General features: G+C 52.9%; 3 protein-coding genes across 3 annotated transcripts; all 3 read left to right on the top strand.

Moving 5' to 3' along the window:
- Window positions 1-941: 941 nt before the first annotated feature.
- On the top strand, window positions 942-3,462 carry CALHM3 (calcium homeostasis modulator 3). The gene is made up of 3 exons (XM_074593056.1): window positions 942-1,228; window positions 1,555-1,810; window positions 3,001-3,462. The coding sequence occupies exons 1-3, from the start codon at window positions 942-944 to the stop codon at window positions 3,460-3,462; spliced, it is 1,005 nt and encodes a 334-aa protein (XP_074449157.1).
- Window positions 3,463-9,685: 6,223 nt separating this feature from the next.
- Window positions 9,686-12,143, top strand: CALHM1 (calcium homeostasis modulator 1). The gene is made up of 2 exons (XM_074589991.1): window positions 9,686-10,234; window positions 11,676-12,143. Exons 1-2 carry the CDS (start codon window positions 9,686-9,688, stop codon window positions 12,141-12,143), a joined length of 1,017 nt encoding a protein of 338 aa, XP_074446092.1.
- A 2,699-nt stretch (window positions 12,144-14,842) lies between these two features.
- Window positions 14,843-20,036, top strand: CALHM2 (calcium homeostasis modulator family member 2). The gene is made up of 3 exons (XM_074591410.1): window positions 14,843-15,552; window positions 17,416-18,400; window positions 18,484-20,036. The coding sequence occupies exons 2-3, from the start codon at window positions 17,858-17,860 to the stop codon at window positions 18,898-18,900; spliced, it is 960 nt and encodes a 319-aa protein (XP_074447511.1). The 5' UTR covers window positions 14,843-15,552; window positions 17,416-17,857; the 3' UTR covers window positions 18,901-20,036.
- The last annotated feature ends 3,075 nt before the right edge of the window (window positions 20,037-23,111 follow it).

The following is a 23,111-nucleotide window of genomic DNA, read 5'->3' as shown; positions in this document are numbered from 1 at the left end:
TGTGGCAGTGAGCTATATTTATCTGCAAAATAAACTTTTGAGAGGAAAAGACCTCTGGGATACTTAAAATGGACAGAAGACAATAATACAGTTCCATAGGACAAATGAGCCATCTGCTTTGATTGCACCATGCCCTCTGATGGGGACCAAGAAGGAGCCCCAGTGCAAGGGCCTTGGACACGGATGCAGGTACGGTACAAATGTCACAGTACGTGTATGATGTGTAGCTAAGAGCAGCCTTTGCCCCAAAGTGCCATTCCAGGCTTTGAAACGTATCGATTCTCAAAGCCTCCTGACTGAAGGGTTGGTCCTTTCAGCCCATTTTCATAGGGAAATCTGAGCTCGCAGTGATGTGTCGTGCCCAGAGCCAGGCGTGTGCTCCCGGCCTCCCCCTTGCCCCGCTCGGGGCTGGGGACCTGCTTCACTGAAAAGAAACGGGGTGGCAGCAGTGACTCAGATGAGCTCATTTCACTCTCCCGGTTTCTCCCGGATGATGAATCGCTCAACAGCCCTCAATCAGCGGAGAGGACAGCTCCCAGGCATCCACAGACGGCTCTCCATTGAGAGTCAGTATCTCCGTGAGGGAGGGACCCAGCACTACCAGAGGCTGTCGCTGGTTGGCACATGGGATGGCCCTGAAAATTGAAAACAGGGAGGAAAAAACAGCTGCTGGAGGCTGTACCCGCCTGCTCACCTAGAAAAGCTACCAGCTGCCCTGGAAGATAAGCACTGGGTGAGAGACAGACCTGTGAATGCCCTGTGCCAGCATTTTTGCCCCCACCACGGCAGCTCTCTTCCATCCCCATCCTCCTGCCCTGACCGACTGCGGGCTGAGCTGCATCCCCCACCCCACGGCAGCAGAAGCAGGAGCAAAGGGAGACAGGCTGTGTCAGGCAGCCCAGGGATTCCCCAGGAGGAGTACCCCTGGCTAAAAGAACACAATGGACCGTTTCCGGATGATCTTCCAGTACTTCCAGTCCAACTCGGAGTCTGTAATGAATGGGATCTGTGGGCTGTTAGCCCTGGTTAGCGTAAAGATGTATACCTGCTTTGACTTCAGCTGCCCCTGTCTGCCCCAGTATAACATGGCATATGGCTTGGGGATCATGTTTGTACCCCCCGTCGCCCTCTTCCTCTGCGGCCTCATCCTCAACAGACAGTCCCTGGTGATGCTGGAGGAGTGGAGGCGACCTCAGGGGCACAGAAAGAAGGACCTGGCTGTCATCAGGTAGGGCTTGCACCAGGAGTGGCATCCCTCCTTTCACCTCCCGCTTAGCTGTCTCGCCTCCATAGCTTTGATCTTCCCGGTAATTAATTTTCTTCTAAGCAGAGCACTGCCACGCGTCAGCACAGATCTCACTGGAAGGCAGCACCAACAAAGAGACCCCAGAGCAGAAGAGGCATTGGATGGAGCAATGCTTTGGACAGTCCTGGGAGTCAGCTCCCTGGCTCCTGAAGGGCTGCTTGGCATAGGGCAGCCTGCGTCCATCAAGGCTGTGGACAGGGAGAAACCTCCCAGCATTTACCTTCTCACTTCTCTCTCTCCTGCCCCAGGTACATGTGTTCTTCCATCATGCAGCGAGCCATGGTTGCCCCTGTCGTCTGGATCATAGTCACCCTCCTGGATGGCAAATGCCTGATCTGTGCTTTCAGTGGCTCCGTGGATCCTGAAAAGTTTGTGGGGTTTGCCAATGCCAGCCCGGTGCAGGTGCAGCAGCTGCTGGCCAAGGTGCCCTGCAAGGACGACGAGCTCATGAGGAACAACACGTCCCGCAAGGCAGTGTCCAGGTACCTGCGCTGCTGGTCCCAGGTAGGTCACTGCCAGCAGAACCCCCTGTGTCAGTGAGGGGCCCGGGCACACGTCATCTGGTCCTGCTCTTCCTCAATTTGTCATGGCTTCACCACAGTCAGGCTGTTCTTTGCTTCTTTGTGCCCCCAAATGTTGCCACCCTCAGTGATAATCTCCAGAGTCACTCAGGTAGGGAAAAGGGAGGAAATAAAGGATGGTTTAATTAACAGAACTTTGTTTCTAGAAGAAGCAGCAACTTCTAAACTCAGATAATAAAAAGCAGGTTGCAAGGAATACAGGCGTCTCTTAAGGCCCTGTCCATTGTTAGAAGACCTTTCTATCTGCTGACCTCACAGATAGGACCCACTGTTCTAAGGACAGTGCAAGCTGAGACAGACAAAAGCAGCTCGATCAGGAGCTATAGGAGAACAGGACTCGATGGGGAGTGGAGCCCTGGCCAGCCCCTGCTCTTCATAGAATCATAGAATGGTTTAGGTTGGAAGGGATCTTAAAGATCACCTAGTTCCAACCCCTGCCATGGGCAGGGACACCTCCCACTAGACCAGGTTGCTCAAAGCCTCATGCAGCCTGGGCTTGAACACTTCCAGGGAAGGGCATCCCCAGCTTCTCTGGGCAACCTGGGCCAGTGTCTCACTATTCTCACAATAAAGAATTTCTTCCTAATAGCTAATCTAAATCTACCCTCTTTCAGGCTCTTGGTACAGGAGTGCCAGGTCAGGGATGAGGAGCAGTGGGACAGCATTGAAAACAAGCTCTTCCTTCTTACCAAAGGGAGCTGCATGTAGTCTGGGCTGTCTTCACCCTGCTCCTGGGCCCCAGACCAGTGTAGGTGGCAGATGAAGACCTCACCGGAGATAAGTGAGCGCCAAAGGAGAGCACTGAAATCCCTTTCTCCTGGCGCACTCCCATGCTCAAAGCACATGCTCCAGGCTAACTTTGCAAATAGTTATCCTCCTGAACTATTGATGCACAGATAAATGTCCTGTATTCCCTGGGAGGAGATTACACTGGTGCTCTGAGTGCAGTTTGGGGTGCTGGACTTCAGGGACAGGTCAAGGACAGGAGTCCGGATATGCCACATCTCCCCTCCAACCACACGAATTCCCTGTCTCGGTAATACAGGCAAACAGCTCGAGCCTGTCCTTGTGCCTGTCTTGCTCCTGTTCCACTGCTTATTTCTTATGACCCAGGCACTCGGCTGGAGCATTTTGTTGATCCTTATCATAGCAGCTTTCCTCGCTCGCTGGCTCAGACCTTGCTTCAACCAGGCCACCCTCCTGCAGGCGCGTCACTGGAGCAACTACATTGACATCGAGCAAAAGATTTTTGAGGAAACCTGCTGTGAGCACAGCCGGCTCTTTGCTCACAAATGCATCCTCCACTTCTTCGAAAGTATGCGGCAAGAGATCAAACTGCACAACTTCAGCTTGCCTAGGGAGGGAGAGGGGGCTGAAGGAGAGGAAGATCTTCTCCGGGGCATCACAGATCAGGACCAGGTGAATAAACTTCTGAAAATGTGGTACTATGAGAAACCTCCCCTGGATGTCAGCCAGGTGACCCAGAGGCATCCCCCGGGGCGAGAGAGATCCCCTCTGCCCTGGGCAGACAGCCCCGCTACCTGGTCCAAATTCCCCCAGCACACTGATGTGTAACAGGGGCTTTGTCCTGCACAAAGCAAGGACCAGCAGATAGATGACAGTGGTGCTCACATCTTCCTCCAAACCCCAACCCCAAAGACTCTGCTCCGTGGCATGCCTAGCAAAACATCCAAAATAAACTCACTCTGAAGATCCAAAGGTCCCAGATTCAGTCACTGTTAATGACGTTTCTCAACCAAGGGCTCTGCGTAGCGCTTTTTTTTATATTAAAGAGTTTGTAGCTCCTTACAGCTGTGATAAAACCCTTCTGGCTTGAGGAAGCATTTAACCAAGGCAGCAACATCTGGCTGCGTATGTGAACCAACGGGAGCGGCAGCTTCACAGCGGTGTGAGGAGCTCCTGCCCACTTCAGTGAAACCTGGTTCAGAGACTTAGCAGTGAAATGATTTAATTGCAACTCTTTTAGTACCACACCAACATGTTTACTCAAAAAGGCAAAGCCACTTCCTACAACTTCCCATCTGCTGAGAGCTCTGGCTGCCCCCAGCCCAGCTGCCAAACTGTTCAGCCTCCCTCTAACAACCCGTCAATACTTCTATGCATTTTCAAAACAAAACATGGCAACACACTGCAACTCATAAATTTAATAGAAGATACCTCTGGGTTGGTGTCCTTGGAGACTGGATTGGATTTGCAGAAGGAAAAGGTGATGAAGGCTTTGCTTAAAATATCCAGAGCCACGGGACTGTGCTGGGATTCAGGTGGCTGCTCCACGCGCTGGCATTGGGCCATGGAAAGGACCCACTGGCTCTGCCTGAGAAGTCTGAACATAGATTTTAAACACCCTCCTGCTAGACGTTAGTACAAACCAATTATCCAGAGGATCATCCTTGCATCACCTCATTGGGCATTTCCATTCTCAGTTCAAAACTGTTTGAATGTAACCTTATCTCTGAGCCTCGAGTGCTAATTACTTTCTTACCTGCCTTTTTCCAGCCCCTGTTGTAAATGATGCCAACCACGGTGCCAGTTTGACTGATATTTCTGCCCAGCATTGCTGCTTGGATGCATTAAATTCTTTCCTGCAAACTAACCCAGTACAGACACATCTATTCCTCCAGGCTGAGGCTCACACTGATGCCCACATTGTCCCTGGGAGTGAGGGGGACAAGGTGGAGGGGCTGTGAGGACAGGGAGGGAGGGGGGTGGGCATGAAAAAGAAACCTCTCCTTGGCCGTGAATGCATACATGGGGCAAGCAGGGCCTCCAGGAGGAAAGAAGAGGGTGGGAAAGGGGCAAAGAAACCTGCCACCACCTTGTGACTAAATCCAAAATGAGGGGTTGAATTGAAAACACACATTAATCCCTCCAATTAATTCATCGAGCTGCTGGGAAGTGGGTCATCTCCTCCCCAGGGAGTGTGTGCACACAGGGTCAGGGAGGGAGGAGATGCTTGGCAAAACACAGGGAGGCCAAATAGCTCCACGGCCCACCCGTGGGCAGCTGCATCCCTCTGACAGCCGGGATGGGGACTGCAGGGTGCAGAGGGATGGTCTGCAGAGTTTTTCTTATTTGCATAACAAAATCAGATGTGGCTGCATCCCTGAGCTCCCCCAGACATGCGCAGAGAGGGCACAAAGCCAGCTGTGGCCCTTGCCTGCTGGGAATAACACAGCGGTCTTCCCATCAGGAGCTATTTAGGTCCAGGGAGCTTCTGGTCTCTCCCTTGAAACCAGCATTGCACTTTGGATTTCATCTCTGGTTTACTTTTATCGGACACATCACAAATCTCAGGCTGAGACTCACTTCAGGCTCACCACTCCACGCTAGTCAAATTGGCTATTTTCCTAAGCAGCTCAGAGCAGAGGTCTGCAGCTCCCCTTTGCATGCTGCTTTCCGTGTTCCCAGGTTTTAAGTCATCCCAGAGTGGCCACAAAATATGAAATGCAAAAAAGGGGAAGAGGAACAGCTTTGTTATCTGTGTCAGCAGGGAGAAAACCAAAGGATTTAAGGGCGCTGCCATAGTCTTTTTCAGGTCTACAAAGGCTCACATGCTGCTTGGAGGGTCAGTCGTCACAGGGTACCTCCAGTTGGATGGGGCCATGGGTGCTCATCCCTCCCAGCCTCCCTGAGTCCCATGCTGCATTCCCCTTCAAAGCCAGAGAAGAATTCTTCTCCATAGCGGTAAATGGTATTTGTCACCCCATGATGGGACAAGAGGCAACAGGCACAAACCCAAAATGCAGGAAATTCCATTCAAACAGAAGAATAGACTTATCTACTTTGAGGATGATGGAACTGGCTGCCCAGAGAGATTGTGGCACCAACATTCACAACCCAATTAGATGCGTCCGTGATCATGCTTTGAGCAGGGAGAATGGACCAGGCAATCTCCAGAGGTCCCTTCCCATCAGCTCTGCTAGGAGTCTGCACCCTTCTCCGAGAGGGGGAGCAGAGAGGGTCATTCACAACCTTCAGCAGCTCTTTGCCTCTCAGGGCTGGTCTGACGTCTGACCTACAGGCATATCTGACATGCTTAGGGGTCCTCACCTAGCAAGAGCCCGTGAAACAGCAGGGCTGACAGCAAAGACGACTCTCCCAATCTCTTCCCAAACTCTCCTGATGGGAATTGTGGCCATTTTCCTGTCCCTCCTCTCTATATCCTACACTGACTGGCACACGCAAACCAAGACTCCCTGGCTTGCTGTCTGTCTTAGCATCCAGGTGCAGGATCCCACTCTGGAAGGGACTTGGGCATCTACCATCTCTCCCAGGAGCCGGCTTCCAAAGCATGAGCAGGCAGGATTGCGGGAGGAATCGTTCACTCTGCTTTCTCTTGCAAATCAGTTGATGTGAGCTTTCTGCTGACAATCGCATCAAAACAAGGCCCTCTCTAACAAGGCAACACAGAAAGAAAGACCCAGGCATTGGCTTCTATGGGCTCTGTTTTGAATCCCACTGACTTATTGTTGGCCTCAATGAGCACTGCCGGTGCTGTACACCAAGCAAGCTCAGACCCCTCATTCACGTTTAATGAAAGGCAGAGTTTTCCCAGAGATCAAAAAGCTCTCGGCTTTTTACAAGGTTGATTCATGCAGGCTTTGATGTCAACTGCCCTTCAAAAAGCCACTTGCCAAGTGAACAGGGAAGCCAGCCTCAGCTCTTAGCTAGCAATACAATAAGCCTCATCTATATTCATGCAGCCAAATCTCTTCCCGTTTGATGAGATCATGCAATTAACCTCTCCACAGCAGGCAGAGCTAAGACTGCCCAGGTATTACCCATGTGCTTTGTGCTCACCTCTGTGGTGGCATCTCAGGGTGAACTTGACATGATCAACTAAGCCCCAGGGCTGGTGTGGGGGGAGACGTCAGAAGCCACAGCACTGACTAATGGTCCAAACACCTGGTTTGGCTTCCTACCTCTGTACTGACGCACTGCAAAAACTTGGCGAAAAGTATCTCCCGCATGCCACCCACCTATGTACAGCTTGCCTTGGTGACGTGTCTCACAGCCGCTAATGCAGCCGCAATGCTGCCCAGGCAGTCAGATGTATCTTGGCACCCACATCAACAGCACAGGTGGTGCCGGGACCAGAGGAACTGAATGCCTTGCAGGTAGTAAATACTGCAAGAAGCTATTTTATGGCCACTTGTCCCAATATTCTCCCATCTTTTGGCTGGCTTGAGGGAGCATCCTGGTATGTCAAAGCTGCTTTGTGAACTGGGAATATAGATGCAGGAAAGCACCAACAACACAACCCACATCTTATAGGTTTGTGCTGTAGGAGCTAAGCCTGGTCCAACCACAGCTTTCACACCTCGTTAGTGTTTGTCTCATTTCTGGCAAGCTGGGGTTTGTCTGTCTGGAGTGTCAACCAGGAGTCTGTCTGGTTGGCTTTGTGCTGGCAAACGCGCACAGGATCTCTGCACCAGAAAGCCGAAAGGTCTGCAAAGCTGACAACAGCGAGCTCATCTGAGCATCCCAGCATCATCGTCCAGGACACATCCACCAGACACCTGAGCTGGCCCTGCCTGGGCTGCTCGTGCTGCGCAAAGAGTGGGAAGGGCAATGCAGGTACTCAGGTCCACTTGAGCCCAGTTCACTTGGTGTTGCTACCGAATTAACAAACCCAGGAAAAGTGGCATGGTTAAATTGTCAGCAATCCCATGCTGTACGGACCAGCCAGCCCAGCACCCGGCTAGCTCAGTCCTCCCTGCACCATGCATGGGAACCGTGCCCTTAGACATCTTAGCCTCAGGTCAAGGCATATGGCTAAATCCCAGCCCCAGACTCTCCTGCTAAATGGATGCACACTGCTGGCTCAGGTAGTCCTTGCTCTGACCTTCCCAGCAGGATTTGAGTGATCTTCAGAGGAGTGGCAGCTCCATTGCACCTTCAGCCCCCGGGACTGCTGGTACCTCCCAGCCTGACGGGCAGGAAGGGTTCTGCACAGTCCATGCCTGCAGGCGGTCTGGTACCTCTGGGAAACATGGTCCCTCAGGGGATAGTGGCTGCCCTTGGGCCAGGAAGGTCACAGGCAGGATTTACACACCCTCATTGTATGGGCTACAAAGATGATTAGGGGACTAGAACACCTCTCTTATGAAGAAAGGCTGAGGGACTTGGGTCCTTTTAGTCCGGATAACAGAAGGCTGAGGGGGGATCTTATCAATGCTTACAAATACTTAAAGGGTGGGTGTCAGGAGGATGGGGCCAGGATCTTTTCAGTGGTGCCCAGCAACAGGACAAGGGGTAATGGGCACAAAATTTAACATAGAAAGTTCTGTCTAAACATGAGGAGGAACTTCTTTACTTCGAGGGTGACAGAGCACTGGAACAGGCTGCCCAGAGAGGTGGTGGAGTCTCCATCTCTGGAGACATTCCAAACCCACGTGGACGCATTCCTGTGCAACCTGCTCTGGGTGACCCTGCTCTGGCAGGGGCGTTGGACTGGATGATCTCCAGAGGTCCCTTCCAACCCCTAGCATTCTGTGATTCTGTATTCCCAGTTCCTGCACATCCCAAATTTATCAGGGGAGTGGGATTATACCCACAAAAGGCGGCTGCAAGAACATCATTCAGCCTCTGGCGCTCAGGAACAGCTGCCATTCAGAGCAAAGTGCACTCAAGCCCTTCAGAAATGTTCATTGAAAGTGGGTAAAAAAGAAGAAATCTCAGGGAAAAACCTGAACCTCAGAGCTCTGCTGGGCAGGGAGTGCTTTCTGAGAAAGCAGAGGCTCCCAGGGCTCGGATGCTCTCAGCAGGACCTGCCTGCAGAGCAGGGTACATCCTCTGTGCCCCCATCCCTGCAGCCCTCTCTCCTTTCTCCACCTGTTTTTTCTCCATCCCTGAAGGCAGGAAAAGCACTAAGTGCCTCTGGATGTCACCAGGCTGTGTCAGCCAGGGTTTGAAGGACATTTCAGCAAGCCCCGAGGGTACAAGGCTGTGAAAACCAAGGAGCTGCAAGCGTTGTCTTGTAAGTCTGTATGAAATGAGAATGTTTGGAGGATGGAGGGGAGCCCATAACAGACCTTGCAGTACCAGGACAACATCCCAGAGCAGCAAGAGCTTTATCCCTCCTTCCTCTGTCTTTCCTTTTCTCTTCCCTCTGCAGAATAAAACAGAGAAAAGGAATTTCCCAGGGCAGCAGGAGCAGGTACAGATCAGGGGGCTGGCAGACCTGTGAGGCACTTGTGTTAGTTAGCGAGGCACTCACTGCTGGGGTGATGCTGACACGGAGGGAGGGGGAAAGCTCTGGCATCCCGCTTTTCCGTGTATGCCAGCACCGCAGAGGTGGGGCATCCTGTTCGGTCCTGGGAGGAGCACCCACCTCCTGCATTTGCAAACAGGCTGACAGAGGACGATCAGCCAAATCCCCCTTCTGCCCAGGGCACAGATTGCTCTGGGGAGGGCATAGCCATGGTAACACCTGCACCCTCCAGCCAAGGGGAACGGTGACCAGGAGACCGCAGAAATGGGGATGCGGAGAAGAACGAAGCCAGGTTTAGCAAACCAGAAACAACCCAGGTCCCTCAGACCCAAAGAAGAGCAGAAGGAAACAAACCCTGAACTTTTGCAAGCAGCAAAATCAGCAGGAAAAAACAATGTTTTAATTTTCTGCTTTAAATATGGGGGCTGTAAGGGTGTGTAAATGAATCAGTGAACCGCACAGAGAGTTGTTGATGCCCATCTTTGAAGAGGGGAGCTGAAAGAATGAAGTAAACCGAGGCCACAGCTTGGACCCCAGTGGGGGGAGGAATCACATCAAGGGAAGATGGACAAGTTTCGGATGATCTTCCAGTTCCTCCAGTCCAACCAGGAATCCTTCATGAATGGCATCTGTGGGATTATGGCCCTCGCCAGCGCCCAGATGTACTCGGCCTTTGATTTCAACTGCCCCTGCCTGCCACACTACAACCTGGCCTACGGGCTGGGCATCCTCCTGGTACCCCCCTTCATCTTGTTCCTGCTGGGCTTCGTGCTGAACAACAACATATCCATGCTGGCGGAGGAGTGGAGGCGACCCCAGGGCCAGCGAGGGAAGGACCCGGCTGTCCTGCGCTACATGTTCTGCTCCATGGCGCAGAGGGCCATGATCGCCCCGACGGTCTGGGTCTCGGTGACACTGCTGGACGGCAAGTGCATCACCTGCGCCTTCTGCACCTCGGTGCCCGTGGAGACGCTGGGCAACGCCAGCCACCCCAGCCTCTCCCAAGGGGAGATGAAGCAGGTCCTCGCCCGTATCCCCTGCAAAGAGATCTACGATGGTCAGGAGTTCATCGCCAATGAAGTGGCCGTCAGGTACCTGCGCTGCATCTCGCAGGTAAGAGGCATCATGGCTGTGCCCTTGCTGGTGGCTTGGGGTTTCACACTGCGAGCCTTAGCTCTTCCCTCGAGGGAATCTCCTTTTTGAAATCAAGCTGCAGGAGTAGAGACTGGTGATTTCTCAGGGGTAAGAAGGTGTTCAGACTCGGCTCCAGAGAGTTACGCCTCCAGCATGGTGCACAGACTGAAGCTGCAGGTCATCCTGATAATTCGGTCCCCCCTCCTGCCTGGGCAGCCTGGGTCTGCAGGGCAGAAATACACGGCCAAGCTGTATGCAGAGATTCATTTAGAGCCAGTTCAGAAGGGGCTGATGTGGATGTTACCGCCTGGCTGGTGGGCTGTCACCCCCTCCCATCACCCACCGGTTGCCCGTGGTGGCTCTTGTTGCTTATTATAACGTGTGCAAGCAATGGGCTGATAACCATCTATGCCACTTGCCTCTGCCGCTTGCTTGGAAACAGCCAGCGTGTGTTTATTAACCATCTCAGGGAACCACAAATGAAGAAGTGCCACTTGCCATTTGTCCTGTGCTTAGTTCCTCTCCAGCCCTCTGCTTCTGGCCGTGTTGGAAGCAGGATAGTCTGACCCACTCTGGTCACTCATACCCCTGTTTAAAAGCAGCTCCTCTCCCCAGCCTCCTTTGGGCAGACAGGAACTATTATTCCCAGTTTAAGAGAAATGGAGGCACAGGGACTTCTACAAAGACACAAAGCAGATATTCCTGGGTAGACCCCAGTTCCCAGCTGCCTGGAAGCACTGGGAGCTGCAAAACAAGGGGCGTCACCCAGATATGCCCCTTCCCAGCTGCTCTTTTAGGGGGCTGCATTTACAGTGGGGTTCACCCTCGCGAGCTCTGCCTGCACAGCCCGGCGGCAGCCTGCGCCGAGACCGACGGTGAACAAGACAGACCGGTCCTGGCTCTGCCCTCCTCTCGCCCTTCCTGTCAGACCCCATTAACAGGGGAGCCTGTCACCACTGCTCACCCACGGTAGATGTTACCGAGTCCAACAGCTCGAGAAAAGGGTTAGGCAGCTGCAGAAACACAGGGAGTATGTGGAATGATGTTAGCTGCGGGTCAGAGGACACAGACTATCCTAAACCCAGGTGAGGCACGGCCATATGGGAGGCAGGACCGAGGGCTGGGTGCAGGATTCAGTCCGGTGTTATTTATGGTCACTGCCTGCTGATGCCGCACACAGCGAGAAGCGGAGAGGTGCTGCCTATGTGGGTGCATCGAACAAAATTTCAGTACAGATGCGCTAACATGGTACGGAGGGTCTCCTTGTCCAGCTTTGCAATGCCAACGCAGCCAAATGTCAAACAGCTTGAAGTGGAGCCGGGCTCGTTCGCAGCCCAGGGGGCTCCTGCCAGCTGGTGGGAAGTGCCGGCGCGTGCTCTGCCTGCCCATGACGGGTCCGGTTCCCCCCTCGTCCCTGCAGGCTCTGGGCTGGTGCTTTGTGCTGCTGATGACCACGCTGGCTTTCTTGGTCAGATCCCTCCGGCCCTGCTTCACCCAAGCTGCCTTCCTGAAGAGCAGGTACTGGTCCCACTATATCGACATCGAGCGCAAGCTGTTCGACGAGACATGTGCGGAGCATGCCAGGAGCTTTGCCAAGGTCTGCATCCAGCAGTTCTTCGAGGGCATGAGCATGGACCTGGCAGCTGCTCGCTGCCACCCACCCAGGAAAGCCCCTGCGGATGCAGGGGAAGCTGCCGAGAAACTCCTGGGCATCACCGACCAGGGCACCATGAACGCGGCTCTGAAGAGCTGGCACAGATGCAAGCCCCCACTGCACCTCCACCCGCCGGTCATCCCCAGCAGCAATGGCTGGGCAGGGGAAAAGCAGCCCCCCGCACACCCCCCTGCGCCCCGAAGGGAGATGGCTGCCTACTACAGCCGGGTGTGAGGGGATGCAGGGCTACGCAGTGGCAGAGCCGCGCTTTTGAGAGAGGGCTGCAGGGTGGGCAGGCAGGTGGGCATCGAGCCGGGCAGAGGTGAGGGCCAGCACCGCGGGGGCTGCAGGGGGACAGGCACCCAAAAGGCTCAGTGGTGCCAGCACAGTCCCATCTGCTGCCACATCCAATCCTACAGCATTGGAAACTCAGGCAAGGAGTTTTGTACCAGGTGGGATGGCTCCTCAAGGCCGTGATGGACGAGCCCTGGGGATGCTGAAGGGCGCCGTGTGGCAGCCAGACAGATGTGCCGTGTGTCCCACACCACCAAGCACCAGATTTGTGCTGTGGCGGTTGCCAAGGCAGACACTACCAGATCTGTAAAACTTCCTTTCTTTTACCACGTGCTCAGCACCGGGCAGCACGTGTGGGTTTAGGCAGTATTAAAAGTTCCTCACAGCAAGCTGTGAAACCTCAAAAGTGTCCCCTTTACCCCTCCACACGCTACACCCCCACAGACACACACAGCTTCCAGGTCAATAAAAGCTTTAAAATAAATTTGACCCAAATTCCCTAGTGAAGGGACAAACCCAAGTTGCATTACACGTGTCGGGAACGCCGTGGTTGGTGTCACAGGTACCATTCAACGAGGAGCCCACAGAGGAGCTCCTTGAAGGAAATGTCTAGACAAGGAGCGCAGCTATCGCTCAGCAGCGCAGAGGGTGGGGGCAAGGCCAACCCCCTGCCACGAATTTGCTGCAGGACAGTTCGCTCTTGCAGTTTTACCTGGATTCCTCCCTGACACAAAGACTGATATTAAAAACCTGCCTGGGTGTTTGTTTAAGGAGCCAAATAAATAATTCAGGCTTACTGTGCGAGATCTGTGCTCAGGCACAGGGATTTATAAAAGCCATTTACAAAAGCTGTTGGCGTTTCTTTATTTCAATGCAATGAAAAGGACCGGAGGAGCCTCTGGGCCAAGCCCAGGGTGCTGAAGCCACACGGGTCGGGGTTTTGCCACTGCGTGGTGGCCAGCAGCAGGATGGCCCTGGCCCTCGGAGCAGAAGCTGAGGAGGTACCGCTGACCCTACACAATACCAGGTGGCTGCCCATTTCCATAGAAACTGAGGATGACGGGATGCAGGCCCTCAAGGTGGCTATGGAAATCGCAGTCCGGAAGAGCGTTCCCCGGTGGCCGTGATTTTATTACCGATACACAGAAGGAAAACCCCTTTTGAGAGATGAGTATTACCCCCGTCACATCCCTTTTGAAATGCTCATCCCCTTGAAATTTCTGCCGCCACGTTCTTGTTCAAACCAACTTATTACAGCTGGCTGGTAACTGAGGTGACTGTTGTTTGCATAAACCTTAATTATCGGTGTGTAACTCCACAGAGGCTGTGGGGAGAAGAGAACAAAGGACCAAAATGATGAGGAAATTCTCCGAACTGCTGTGAGAGCGCCTCAGCAAGCCCGTAGTCAAGGGCAGGCTGAATCTGGCTGACTCCCAGGAGAAAGGAGCGTGACACAGATTTATCATTAATCTTCACACCCCAAACTTTAATTAAGGCACCTGCCCAGAAATTAATAGGCACAAAACCTGATTTACAAAGCAAAGGAGACTGAAAGATAAAGGCGGTTTCCACTCCTATTATTTGCAGTTCAGCGCTGTTAATGGCTCACCGAGAAAGGCACGCTCAGTCCCCACAAAGGCGAGCAGCACACAGGGCTGTCGAGCTCTGCGACACAGCCATTAAGATACCAAAAAATCAGTGTGCATTTGCAAAGAGAAGCTTTTGCACTTTTAATTTAGATTTTTTCGGATCAGAGTTTTGCCCCCATGCAGCAATTTCAGCAGAGGCAGAGTCCCTGCAGAGCAGGGTGCCCTCTCTTTCCTGGATTTTGGGGATATCTTTCATTGCCTTTAGGAGGAGACCCCTCACTAGGGAACCTGACGTGGCCCTGGGATTTCAGCCGGGCTGGGGTCCTGGTCCTGAGCCCAGTTAGCAGCAGCACCCTGAGCACGGAGTGAGCCCCAGGGTCCCCAGCCAAGCCAGCAGGCGCTGGGCAGGAGGGGACAGAAGTGTGGGAATGCCAAGGGGTGCACCAACCCGGACTCCTGGGAGCTGCAAAAGCCCACCCAAGGACCCTAAATCTGGGGGTAAGAAGGAGAACTCGGTCCAAAAATCCCGTCTGAACTGCCAACGGCTTAGCTTTGCTCTGGGCAGAGCGGAACGTGGGTGTTGCTGAAGATTTGCCTGTGCTGAAGACATCTTCTGTGGAGGGCTGAGCTTAACCCTGGGGACACGGCGACGAGGAGGCTGGGGAAGGAGGATGGGGGCCTCCAGCCTCCGCAACAGGCTGGGCAAGAGCTGGAGCTGAGGGGCAGATGGCGAAGAGGAGGGAGAGACGGAAGGAGAAGGTGAGGCGTGTTCAGCTGCCTCGCAGGCATCGCTCTGCAGAGGAAGCAGCGAGCGGAAAAGCCGAGCCGGGCAGGAATGCACCGCGCTCGCCAAATGTCGGGCTGTGCCCAGCGCCGCACGCGTGGATTCCCCGGCCCCGCTCAGCCTCCATCGCCCCCCGCAGCAGCCCCGCTGCTCGGTCCCAGGCGCTGGCAAGCGAAACCTGGCCACCCAGCAGAACTCGTGATGGAGGGTTCCTACTTCTCCCAAAAACCCAGCCAGGCTGGTGTCTTTCCCGCTGGCTCAGCCGGCTCCTATGCACAAAAGCAGCAGTTTCTGCCCCTTCACATGGGACCAAGGGCTTCTCCCACGCTGCCCCTGCCTGCCTAAGGTGGCTCCGGGCTCCTGCGCAGCTCGGGTACCACCTTTGGTTGAGCTGGGTCCCACCAGAATGACTGCATCCCCTGGGGACCATGGGGGCTGCACGCACCCCCCAGGCCAGGGGGCTCCAGAATTTCCCCTTTGCACCCCAGCAAGGTGCCCCGTCGCTCCCGTCCTCCAGGCAAACCCTGGGCTGTCCCGGCCAGCTGTTGCACAGCTGCATCGTGGCGCCGAAAAAGGACGATGTGCTTTTTCCAGTGACTCAGTCTCAGCCTTTCCTTTTTTTTTTTTTTTTTTTTTTTTTTTTTTTTTTTTTTAAAGGCACAACCCCTCAGCCTTGCACCCGGCAGAAGCCAAGCGCCTGCTCTTCGCCCCACCCAAGCACAGGGCCTGAGAACAGCCTCCTCCCTCCTCCCAAAAGCCGACAGCCGAGGGCACGTTGCAGACTGAAAAAGGAAGCTGCCAAACTCTTTAACGCTGTTTTCATCACTTTTCGCTTTGCCCATCAGCCCGGCCTCAGCCACATCCCCTCTTCCGCAGAACCCCATGCGCGGCCGAGAACCCCCCCACAGCTGGAGCCTGAGCAAAAACCACACGAGGAGGTGAGAAGGCTCCAGAACTGGTTTCAACAGCTTCTGAAGTAAGTGACTTCATTTTTTCTTCCTTTCACGCATGTTTCGGGGGAAGACTTTAACAGAGGCTGCTAAAAAATGATCTGCTGGAAACAACTTCTCCTTTTCCCTTCGCCTCCCACCCACCCACCCCTCTCTCTCCCAGATAGACACCATAACCCCCAAGTAGAAGAGGGCAACCCCCCCAAAACGGCATATCCCCTTTGCCATATCCTCTTATTTTTGCTTTGCTGGTTGCCAGGCGCTGTCAGGAAGGTCACAGGGCCTTGTTTATCAGGGCTCTTTCCTGGTAACATCTAATAACAGGGTTTTGAACCCCATGCACTAGAACAAGTTTGCAGGTTTAGTGTCTGGCTGCAAACATGAGGTAGCACAAGCGCGGCAGCCGGAGCTGGGGGCCTGGCTCCCCGTCACGTGGCTGCAGTTTTTGGCTGGTCTGTCTCCTTTGCCGAGGGAGTTTTGCATACGGAAAAGTGGGAAGATGCAGGAAGACATTAAGGGCTGCTTGTATTTGAAGTCAGCAATACCACAGCGTGACTTTCAAGGGATTGCCATGGGTTAGACACAGCAGGGCATGGAGGACAACTTTCTGCCCCCTTTACCCTCTGCTGCCCCACAGAAAAAGGGGGTAAAACAGGATTTGTTGGGGCAGCAGATGAACCGAAGCACAGGAGTGATTTAAAGCACAGTGCATGAGCAAGAGACCACAAGGATTAAGGTGTCTTTGTCTCCTCTGCATGAATGTCCCTGTAGCCTTTTCCCTGGAGCTGGCGATGGCCCAGGGAAGCCTTCCTCCCAGCTGGGAGATGCTAGCATCGGGGTGGGTTTGGGGGCAGCCCTGCTGTGGGTTCAGGGCTCCCCGGCAGCCCCGGATGTGTGCCGATGCTGTAAGCTGCCGGAGATGGTTAGCTGGGTGCCCAGGTCCTTCCTGTCTCCAGCAAACCCCAGCAGGTTTCATCACATGTATGATGGGCTCCCAGAGCTACCAAGGTGCTTGGGGCTTCCTGAGATGAAACCCTGCGGGGATGCAGCACAGATGGAAAGTCAACTAAGAAATTAATTAAATGCAGCTTACAGGTGGCATGGGGGAATGGGCATCACTGCAGAGGGGATGGGATACACTCCCCAATTATTTCTCTGTCCTGGGAAAAATTCAGGGCACATGCTTGCCCCTGCTTGGTCCTGAGTGCCTGCAGTCCTGTTGGTGGCATGGGCATCCCAGTGTAACCTTCTCCCAGTACAACACTGGTGCTGGAGGAAGCCGCGCAGGGGAAGGGCAGTGACGGGCACCTCTGGCACCGAGGCACGCAGGTCGAGGGGCTCAATTTCAGGCCAGTGCATAGAGGCTGAGCCAGGGCTGCGGGCCAGGACAGCGAGTATGGTTATGTCAACCAGCTGTGGGAGAGAAAGAGACCATCCCGCCACACCTAATCCTAGCAAAAACTCCTACGTAATTGCTGACCCAGCTCTGTCGGCACGTGGTGATTGTATCCTGGGTCATCAAGATAAACTTGGATTTCCCAGAAAGTAACTTCTCTTGCGGGTAGCAACAGCCCCTGAGCATCCCCTCGCCCCTGTCAACAGAGGCTGCTCCTGCCCGGTCCTCTCCATCTCCCTGCCCCCAAACCTGCCAGGCCATCTCACAGCACCTCTTGCTGCCTCCCTGACATACCTTTGCCTATTACTAAATATTAACTCATCAGGTATAAAGAGGGAGTAAAACCCACAGCCCTTGCAAGGGAGCGCAGCACCAGCATGCGTGTGCCGGTGTGCCTGGGCTGGCGTGAGTCAGCAGCCGGGCTAGGGACGCATCCCAACGCCAGCACTCCGGTCCAGTTTCCCCAGTAACACAGTGTCCTCCTTTGTTGCAGGCTTGGGAGATGAGAGTGTCCGGCAGCGACGCTGACAGTAACCGGCTCTGTGGGAGGTGACTAAAACCAAAGAGAAGGAAAGGCGACAAATGTGCAAATGACAGGGGCAGAAACAGCTGTCCCATTGGTAATCTTCACTGTAGAAATGCTTTTGGAGGGGTTAGTGGGAAACTGAAATGACCGAGATTTCTCTTGCTGCTTAGCCTGAATCCTTCTTCATCCCCTTTTGAAGTATCCCTGGTATCAGCAACCAGCTCCAGAGGCTGGGACGCCAGGCAGGAGGAAGGGACAGCAGTGACGGTGTTGTGCTCCTGGAGCAGCCCTTTGGACATCAGCCGGCCCAAGGCCATTTCACCCCCCACCAGCGCGTCCCTCGTTGCTGGGAGGTGGGCCAGCACGGCCTCTCACTGCAGTACGCGCCTCCTCTTGACCCTGGGACGAGATGGCCGCCCTCATCGCTGAGAACTTCCGCTTCCTCTCCTTGTTCTTCAAGAGCAAAGATGTGATGATCTTCAATGGCTTGGTGGCCCTGGGCACAGTGGGGAGCGAGGAGCTCTTCTCAGTCGTGGCCTTCAACTGCCCCTGCTCCCCTGCCCGCAACTACATCTACGGGCTGGCCGCCATTGGCGTCCCAGCCCTGGCCCTCTTTCTCATCGGCGTCATATGGAACAACCACACCTGGAACCTGGTGGCCGAGTGCCACAAGCGCGGCATCAAGAACTTCTCTGCCGCTGCCACCTTCCTCCTCTTTGGCTCCATCATGGGCCGGGCAGCCGTGGCACCCGTCACCTGGTCGGTCATCTCGCTGCTGCGTGGGGAAGCTTACATCTGCGCCCTCAGCGAGTTTGTCAAGCCATCCTCCCTGGACAAGTTCCCGGCCGATTATGGGGCTGATGTGCTGGCCAGGTTCCCCTGTAAAGATGTGCCAGCAAACCTCACCAAGTTCAGGGACGAGGTGACGCGGAGGCTGAGATACGAGTCCCAGGTAGGCACACCAGGCAGAGCGCCACACGGAATGGGTAAGGCCACCTTGCTGTGTCCTAACGCAGCCTCTCTCTTCTCTCTCAGCTCTTTGGCTGGCTGCTCATCGGTATTGTTGCAGTCCTGGTTTTCCTCACCAAGTGCCTGAAGCACTGCTGCTCGCCGCTGAGCTACCGGCAGGAGGCTTACTGGTCCCAGTACCGCTCCAATGAGGACAAGCTCTTCCGACGCACGGCCGAGGTCCACTCCAGGATCCTGGCAGCCAAGAACGTGAAGCACTTCTTTGGCTTTGTAGCACTGGACAAAGAGGAGAAGGAGCTGGTGCAGGAGTTCCCAGTGGAGGGTGTCCAGCCCAGCCCCCAGTGGAATGCCATCACGGGCGTCTACATCTACCGGGAGAACAAGGGCTTCCCCCTCTACAGTCGGCTCCACAAATGGGCCAAAGGGGTGGAAGGGAATGGGCCAAGCCCAGAAGGCCATGAAATGCTCTTTTTGGCTTCCTAAGACAGATGGGTGCTGGCAGCCGTTCCCCAGACTGCCTGGCAAGCCTACCAGTATCCGTGCACGGCTGAGGGCTTCACTGGGAATACTCCTCCCAGCAGGATTACTTCTCTCAGTGGGTAAACAGGGATCAACAGCCTCAAGGTAGAGACTGATAAGCAATACACCGAGCTGGGGAACCCCTCCCATGGAGACAACCATCTCGTTGCTGCTCCCAGAGACCCAAGGGGAGCAAAGAGCAGATGCACACCTTACCTCCAGGCTGCCAGTGCATCCTGCCATCTCACGCACCAGCAGAAGCCTTGGGGAGCAAGAGGTGGGCACATTTCTAACCGTGACTCCTGCAGTCCCACGTCTCCCACATGGCAGGGTTAGCCCCAGCCATCCCACACCCCTGCTCGTTTTAATGATATTGGTATCTTCTTACGGAATTGTGCGGTGCCTGTTAGGCAGGCAGGTCCCAGAGCACTTTACAGACTTCACAGCACAGGGAAAAGAGGGAAGCAGTGGGTGAAATCCTGTGGCAAAGGGGCTGCGATAGTATCTGGGAAGGAACGGGTCAGTAATAGAGCAGCACAACAAATAACTGAGAGACTAAGGCAGGAGGAATCACCAACATTCCCGGTATTCAAAAAGACACTATAATTGCCATGTTGGAATTCGGATAGAACACCAAACTCCCTTTGTTCTTACTGAAGTGCCTGGCCATCTCTAATGACGCCAAATGGTCGCAACCATGAGTTTATAAACCCAGAAGATGGCACCATCAGCAGAATAGCTTTTGGGCAAGGCGGCTCGGTGGAGGCTGAGAGGAAGCAGTACCCGCAGTGAGGCACACCACTGTCTGCCATTCATTGCATTTCTCATCCAACCGTCGGATGAGAGTCCTGCTTGTTTGGGTAGCAAGTTGCAGCAAGACCTCAACCACAATTAGTTTTACATATATGTATATATACACACACACACACATATATATATATATAGTGTATATACAATATAATTGTAGTTAGTTAGCTGTATTAATGAAGCATCTTTCTTCGAGGGAAAGGGGATGAGAATGTTGCCAGCCAAAAGACCACGTTACATGCACCTATCTGCTGCACTGGGACTGCAGCCCTAAAGTGACAAGGGACAGTAGGAACGGGATGGGGGGAAGCAGCCCTCTCCCTACCCTTCTGCCACTGAATTTTCGTAAGCTCTTTCCACTGCCTTAAATGATCCCTGCAGCAGAAGGTCTCCTTTATGGACTCAGCCATACTTTGAGAAAGCAAAGCCAGAAAGGTGTAAAATTACTGCCCTCGCCATGACGCTGTGCTGACTATGGCTTCAAGGCTGCTTTTCTGGCACTGCACAGTCCCTTTTCTCCCGGGGGTCAGCCCTACGCACCCAACACTATTGCAAGAGTCAGCAGGACAATGAAGTTTAGTTTTTCTACTCGTACTCTTTCTTCATAGGTACAACTTCCTTTTACACTGTGCTGTTTACCAAAAAGCCTTAAGTTGTTCAAAAAATGACTCAAACCCACAGAACTCAAGAGGGGCTTACACACAAGGAGATTTGAAATAAATTATTAAATGAGAGTTATTTTTCATTGCCTTCTGAGGTTTTTTTCAGGGGGCACAAAAGGCATAATTTAACATTCTCTTTGAACTCAAGGACTGGAAACTTATTTTTTCTTTGTATTAAACCTTCAGATCCTCTCCTATTCAGATGACCCCAGAATGTGAGGTTTTAAGGTTTTACCATATATTATAAGTTAGTAACACTGCTTTTTAGTTATTCTTGCAGTTGAGTAGCCCAAATCTTGTACATCAGGATACACAATTGCAGCAAAGGATAGACAACATATTTAGAAACCTTTTTACAAGTATGTCCCCTTGCAAGAAAGAGCTGGAGGGTATTCCCGCCCCTAAAGAGGCTGGAACACTGCTTAAGGTGCAAGGAATCCCAGGATCCCTCTTCAGGTTCTCTACAGATTTGCATTTGTGGGAAGGCTTGGCTCCCAGCATCACCATCAACTAATCTGCAGGAATGATCAGATGCAAGTTAAATGAAATTGCATTAACTTGAGATGAAAGCGAGTTCATTTGCATTTCTTCTCATTGGCCCTGGAGTGTGAGCATTTAGACACGCACGCCACCCCCGCACACAGGTCAGCAGATGCACGGTAACTTGCTGAAACAAAGCAGCGTTCCTCTTACTTCCATTACTTCCCTTGCTTTCCTCCTTGATAGTCCTAGTTGTTCCTTTGAACCACCTCCACTCCAGTTCCTTCTCCTCCCCTTCCCTCCTTTGAAGGAAAGGGGCAAGACACGTAATGCTTGGGAATGGATTTGTTTATCCCAAGAATAATCCATGAGCACAAACCAGCTTTTGTTCTGTTTACCTCCCTTCTCCATTAACTCCAGCCACTTTCCATGTGCTGGGATGGGCGAGGGGCTTGTCCAGCTTGTCCGTTTTTCCTCGCTCTTGTTGGAGAGGCATGTTTGAGTGGACAGCTGACAGTGAGGAGCGCAACAAGCCACTGCACTCAGAAATACTTGTTTGCAATTGTAGGGATATTTTTTTTTTGTCCTCCTCTCCTCTGCTGCCCTAAGCATGGCCCTCACTGAGACAGCCCTGGGCTTCTGGCACTTGTAGCCCATCAGCACCCCCACAAATATCCCTGGTGTCCCCATCACTCATCCTTCCCCAGTGACAATGCTGAGGTGAGGGACATTAACTGATGTGGCTTTACACACCAGCACAAGCAACCAGGCTAGGCTGCTCACCAAAACGCCAAGAGGGAAATCGAGCTTCCAGGCGTGCCAGATCATGCAAGCTGCAAGCTCACACTCTCTCTGCTTTTCCTCCAGAAGCCAAAAACAACGCCATTGCAGAGCAGCCTACAGATTGCCAGTTAGGGCACACTTCCCAGCAGCGAGATGGGTTCAAACCAGGCTCCTCCAGTATGGGGAATTACACACAGGTCTTTCATTTTCCCTGCTGACTACTGTAGAGACTATAATAGCCCCAGTAGTCAAGAAGAAACAATACCTGAAAGGGATCTTGGTTTCTATTGCAACGCTTATTTACATATTCTATTATGTAACTAATTAATGCAAAAGAAAAAGCCACCATCGTTGCAGCTGTGTTCTTAAAGAAAAGCAGCAGCTGCTACTGGAAGTTGCAAGCAGCTTCTTCCTCTAGACGAGCATTAAGAAAAACTGGAGTACAGTACCCTGCTCTCCCTGGGAGCAAGAAGTGAAATGACTTGTTTCTGGATCCCAATGGACTTGGGAATTAATTAAATGCTGAATGCCTTGCCAACACCAGGCATTCACAGAGGCAGAAGAGCTGGGTCCTGCAGAGCCCTGGGTTTGAGTTCAGAGTACCTACAACGAGTAAGACTCGTCAAGTTTGGCATTTCAAGGCTGGGCACCCACTTGCTAGTGTCTATGTTGGATAATCACACCTGTTTGCACACTCTACTTTTCCCCTTGCCTTCAGTTCTTCATCTGTAAAACATGTGGATGATCACATCCACGTCTTACTGGAGGAGTTACAAGAATATGGGTCATAAGTCATCGACACCAGTGCCAGAGCCGGCTTTCTCCAAGCAGAAGGTTAGATTGGGATGACTTTTTTTCAGCACAAAACCCACATTTTTTTCCTTTGACTTCACCGATCTCTCTTAAGAGACAACCACCACTGAAAATCACTATTTTTTCTGCTATCAGTCCCTGGCAACTTGTTATGACAGATGGCGGCAATCAGGAAATCCATCACAACTGGATGCTGTGGGCTTTAAAGGCATATGCCCTTTCATCTGAAGAGGACAAGAGCATTCCGGGCTGCATTAGGAAGAGCATTACCAGCAGATCGAGGGAGGTCACCCTTCCTCTCTGCTCTGCAGTGGTGAGACATCAAGTACTGGGCTCCCTGGTACAGGAGAGATACGGGCTTACTGGATCGAGTCCAGCAGAGGGACAGGAAAGTGATTATGGGACTGGAGTATCTGTCATACAAGGAGAGGCTGAAAGAACTGCAGCTCTCAGACTGAGGAGAAAGCTCAGGGTGGATCTTCTCCATATGTATAAATACCTGACACAAGGACGTAAAAAGTGGAGCCAGACTCAGTGATGGGACGAGAGGAAATGGGCACAAATTGAAATATAAGACATTCCATTTAAATGTAAGAAAACACTTTTTTTTCTTTTTTTTTTTTTTTTTTT

Source organism: Larus michahellis, chromosome 6 (genome assembly GCF_964199755.1).
Source record: "Larus michahellis chromosome 6, bLarMic1.1, whole genome shotgun sequence".
Lineage (NCBI taxonomy): Eukaryota > Metazoa > Chordata > Aves > Charadriiformes > Laridae > Larus > Larus michahellis.
Note: the sequence above shows the minus strand (reverse complement) of the source record. Positions and strands in the feature narration are given on the sequence as shown.

Bases quoted from the DNA above. Each gene is read 5' to 3' on its own strand.
- CALHM3 (XM_074593056.1), top strand. From the start codon at position 942: ATGGACCGTTTCCGGATGATCTTCCAGTACTTCCAGTCCAACTCGGAG. The intron at 1,229-1,554 runs GTAGGGCTTGCA...CTCCTGCCCCAG, and splicing joins AAGGACCTGGCTGTCATCAG to GTACATGTGTTCTTCCATCA. The intron at 1,811-3,000 runs GTAGGTCACTGC...CTTATGACCCAG, and splicing joins ACCTGCGCTGCTGGTCCCAG to GCACTCGGCTGGAGCATTTT.
- CALHM1 (XM_074589991.1), top strand. From the start codon at position 9,686: ATGGACAAGTTTCGGATGATCTTCCAGTTCCTCCAGTCCAACCAGGAA. The intron at 10,235-11,675 runs GTAAGAGGCATC...TCGTCCCTGCAG, and splicing joins ACCTGCGCTGCATCTCGCAG to GCTCTGGGCTGGTGCTTTGT.
- CALHM2 (XM_074591410.1), top strand. From the start codon at position 17,858: ATGGCCGCCCTCATCGCTGAGAACTTCCGCTTCCTCTCCTTGTTCTTC. The intron at 18,401-18,483 runs GTAGGCACACCA...CTTCTCTCTCAG, and splicing joins GGCTGAGATACGAGTCCCAG to CTCTTTGGCTGGCTGCTCAT.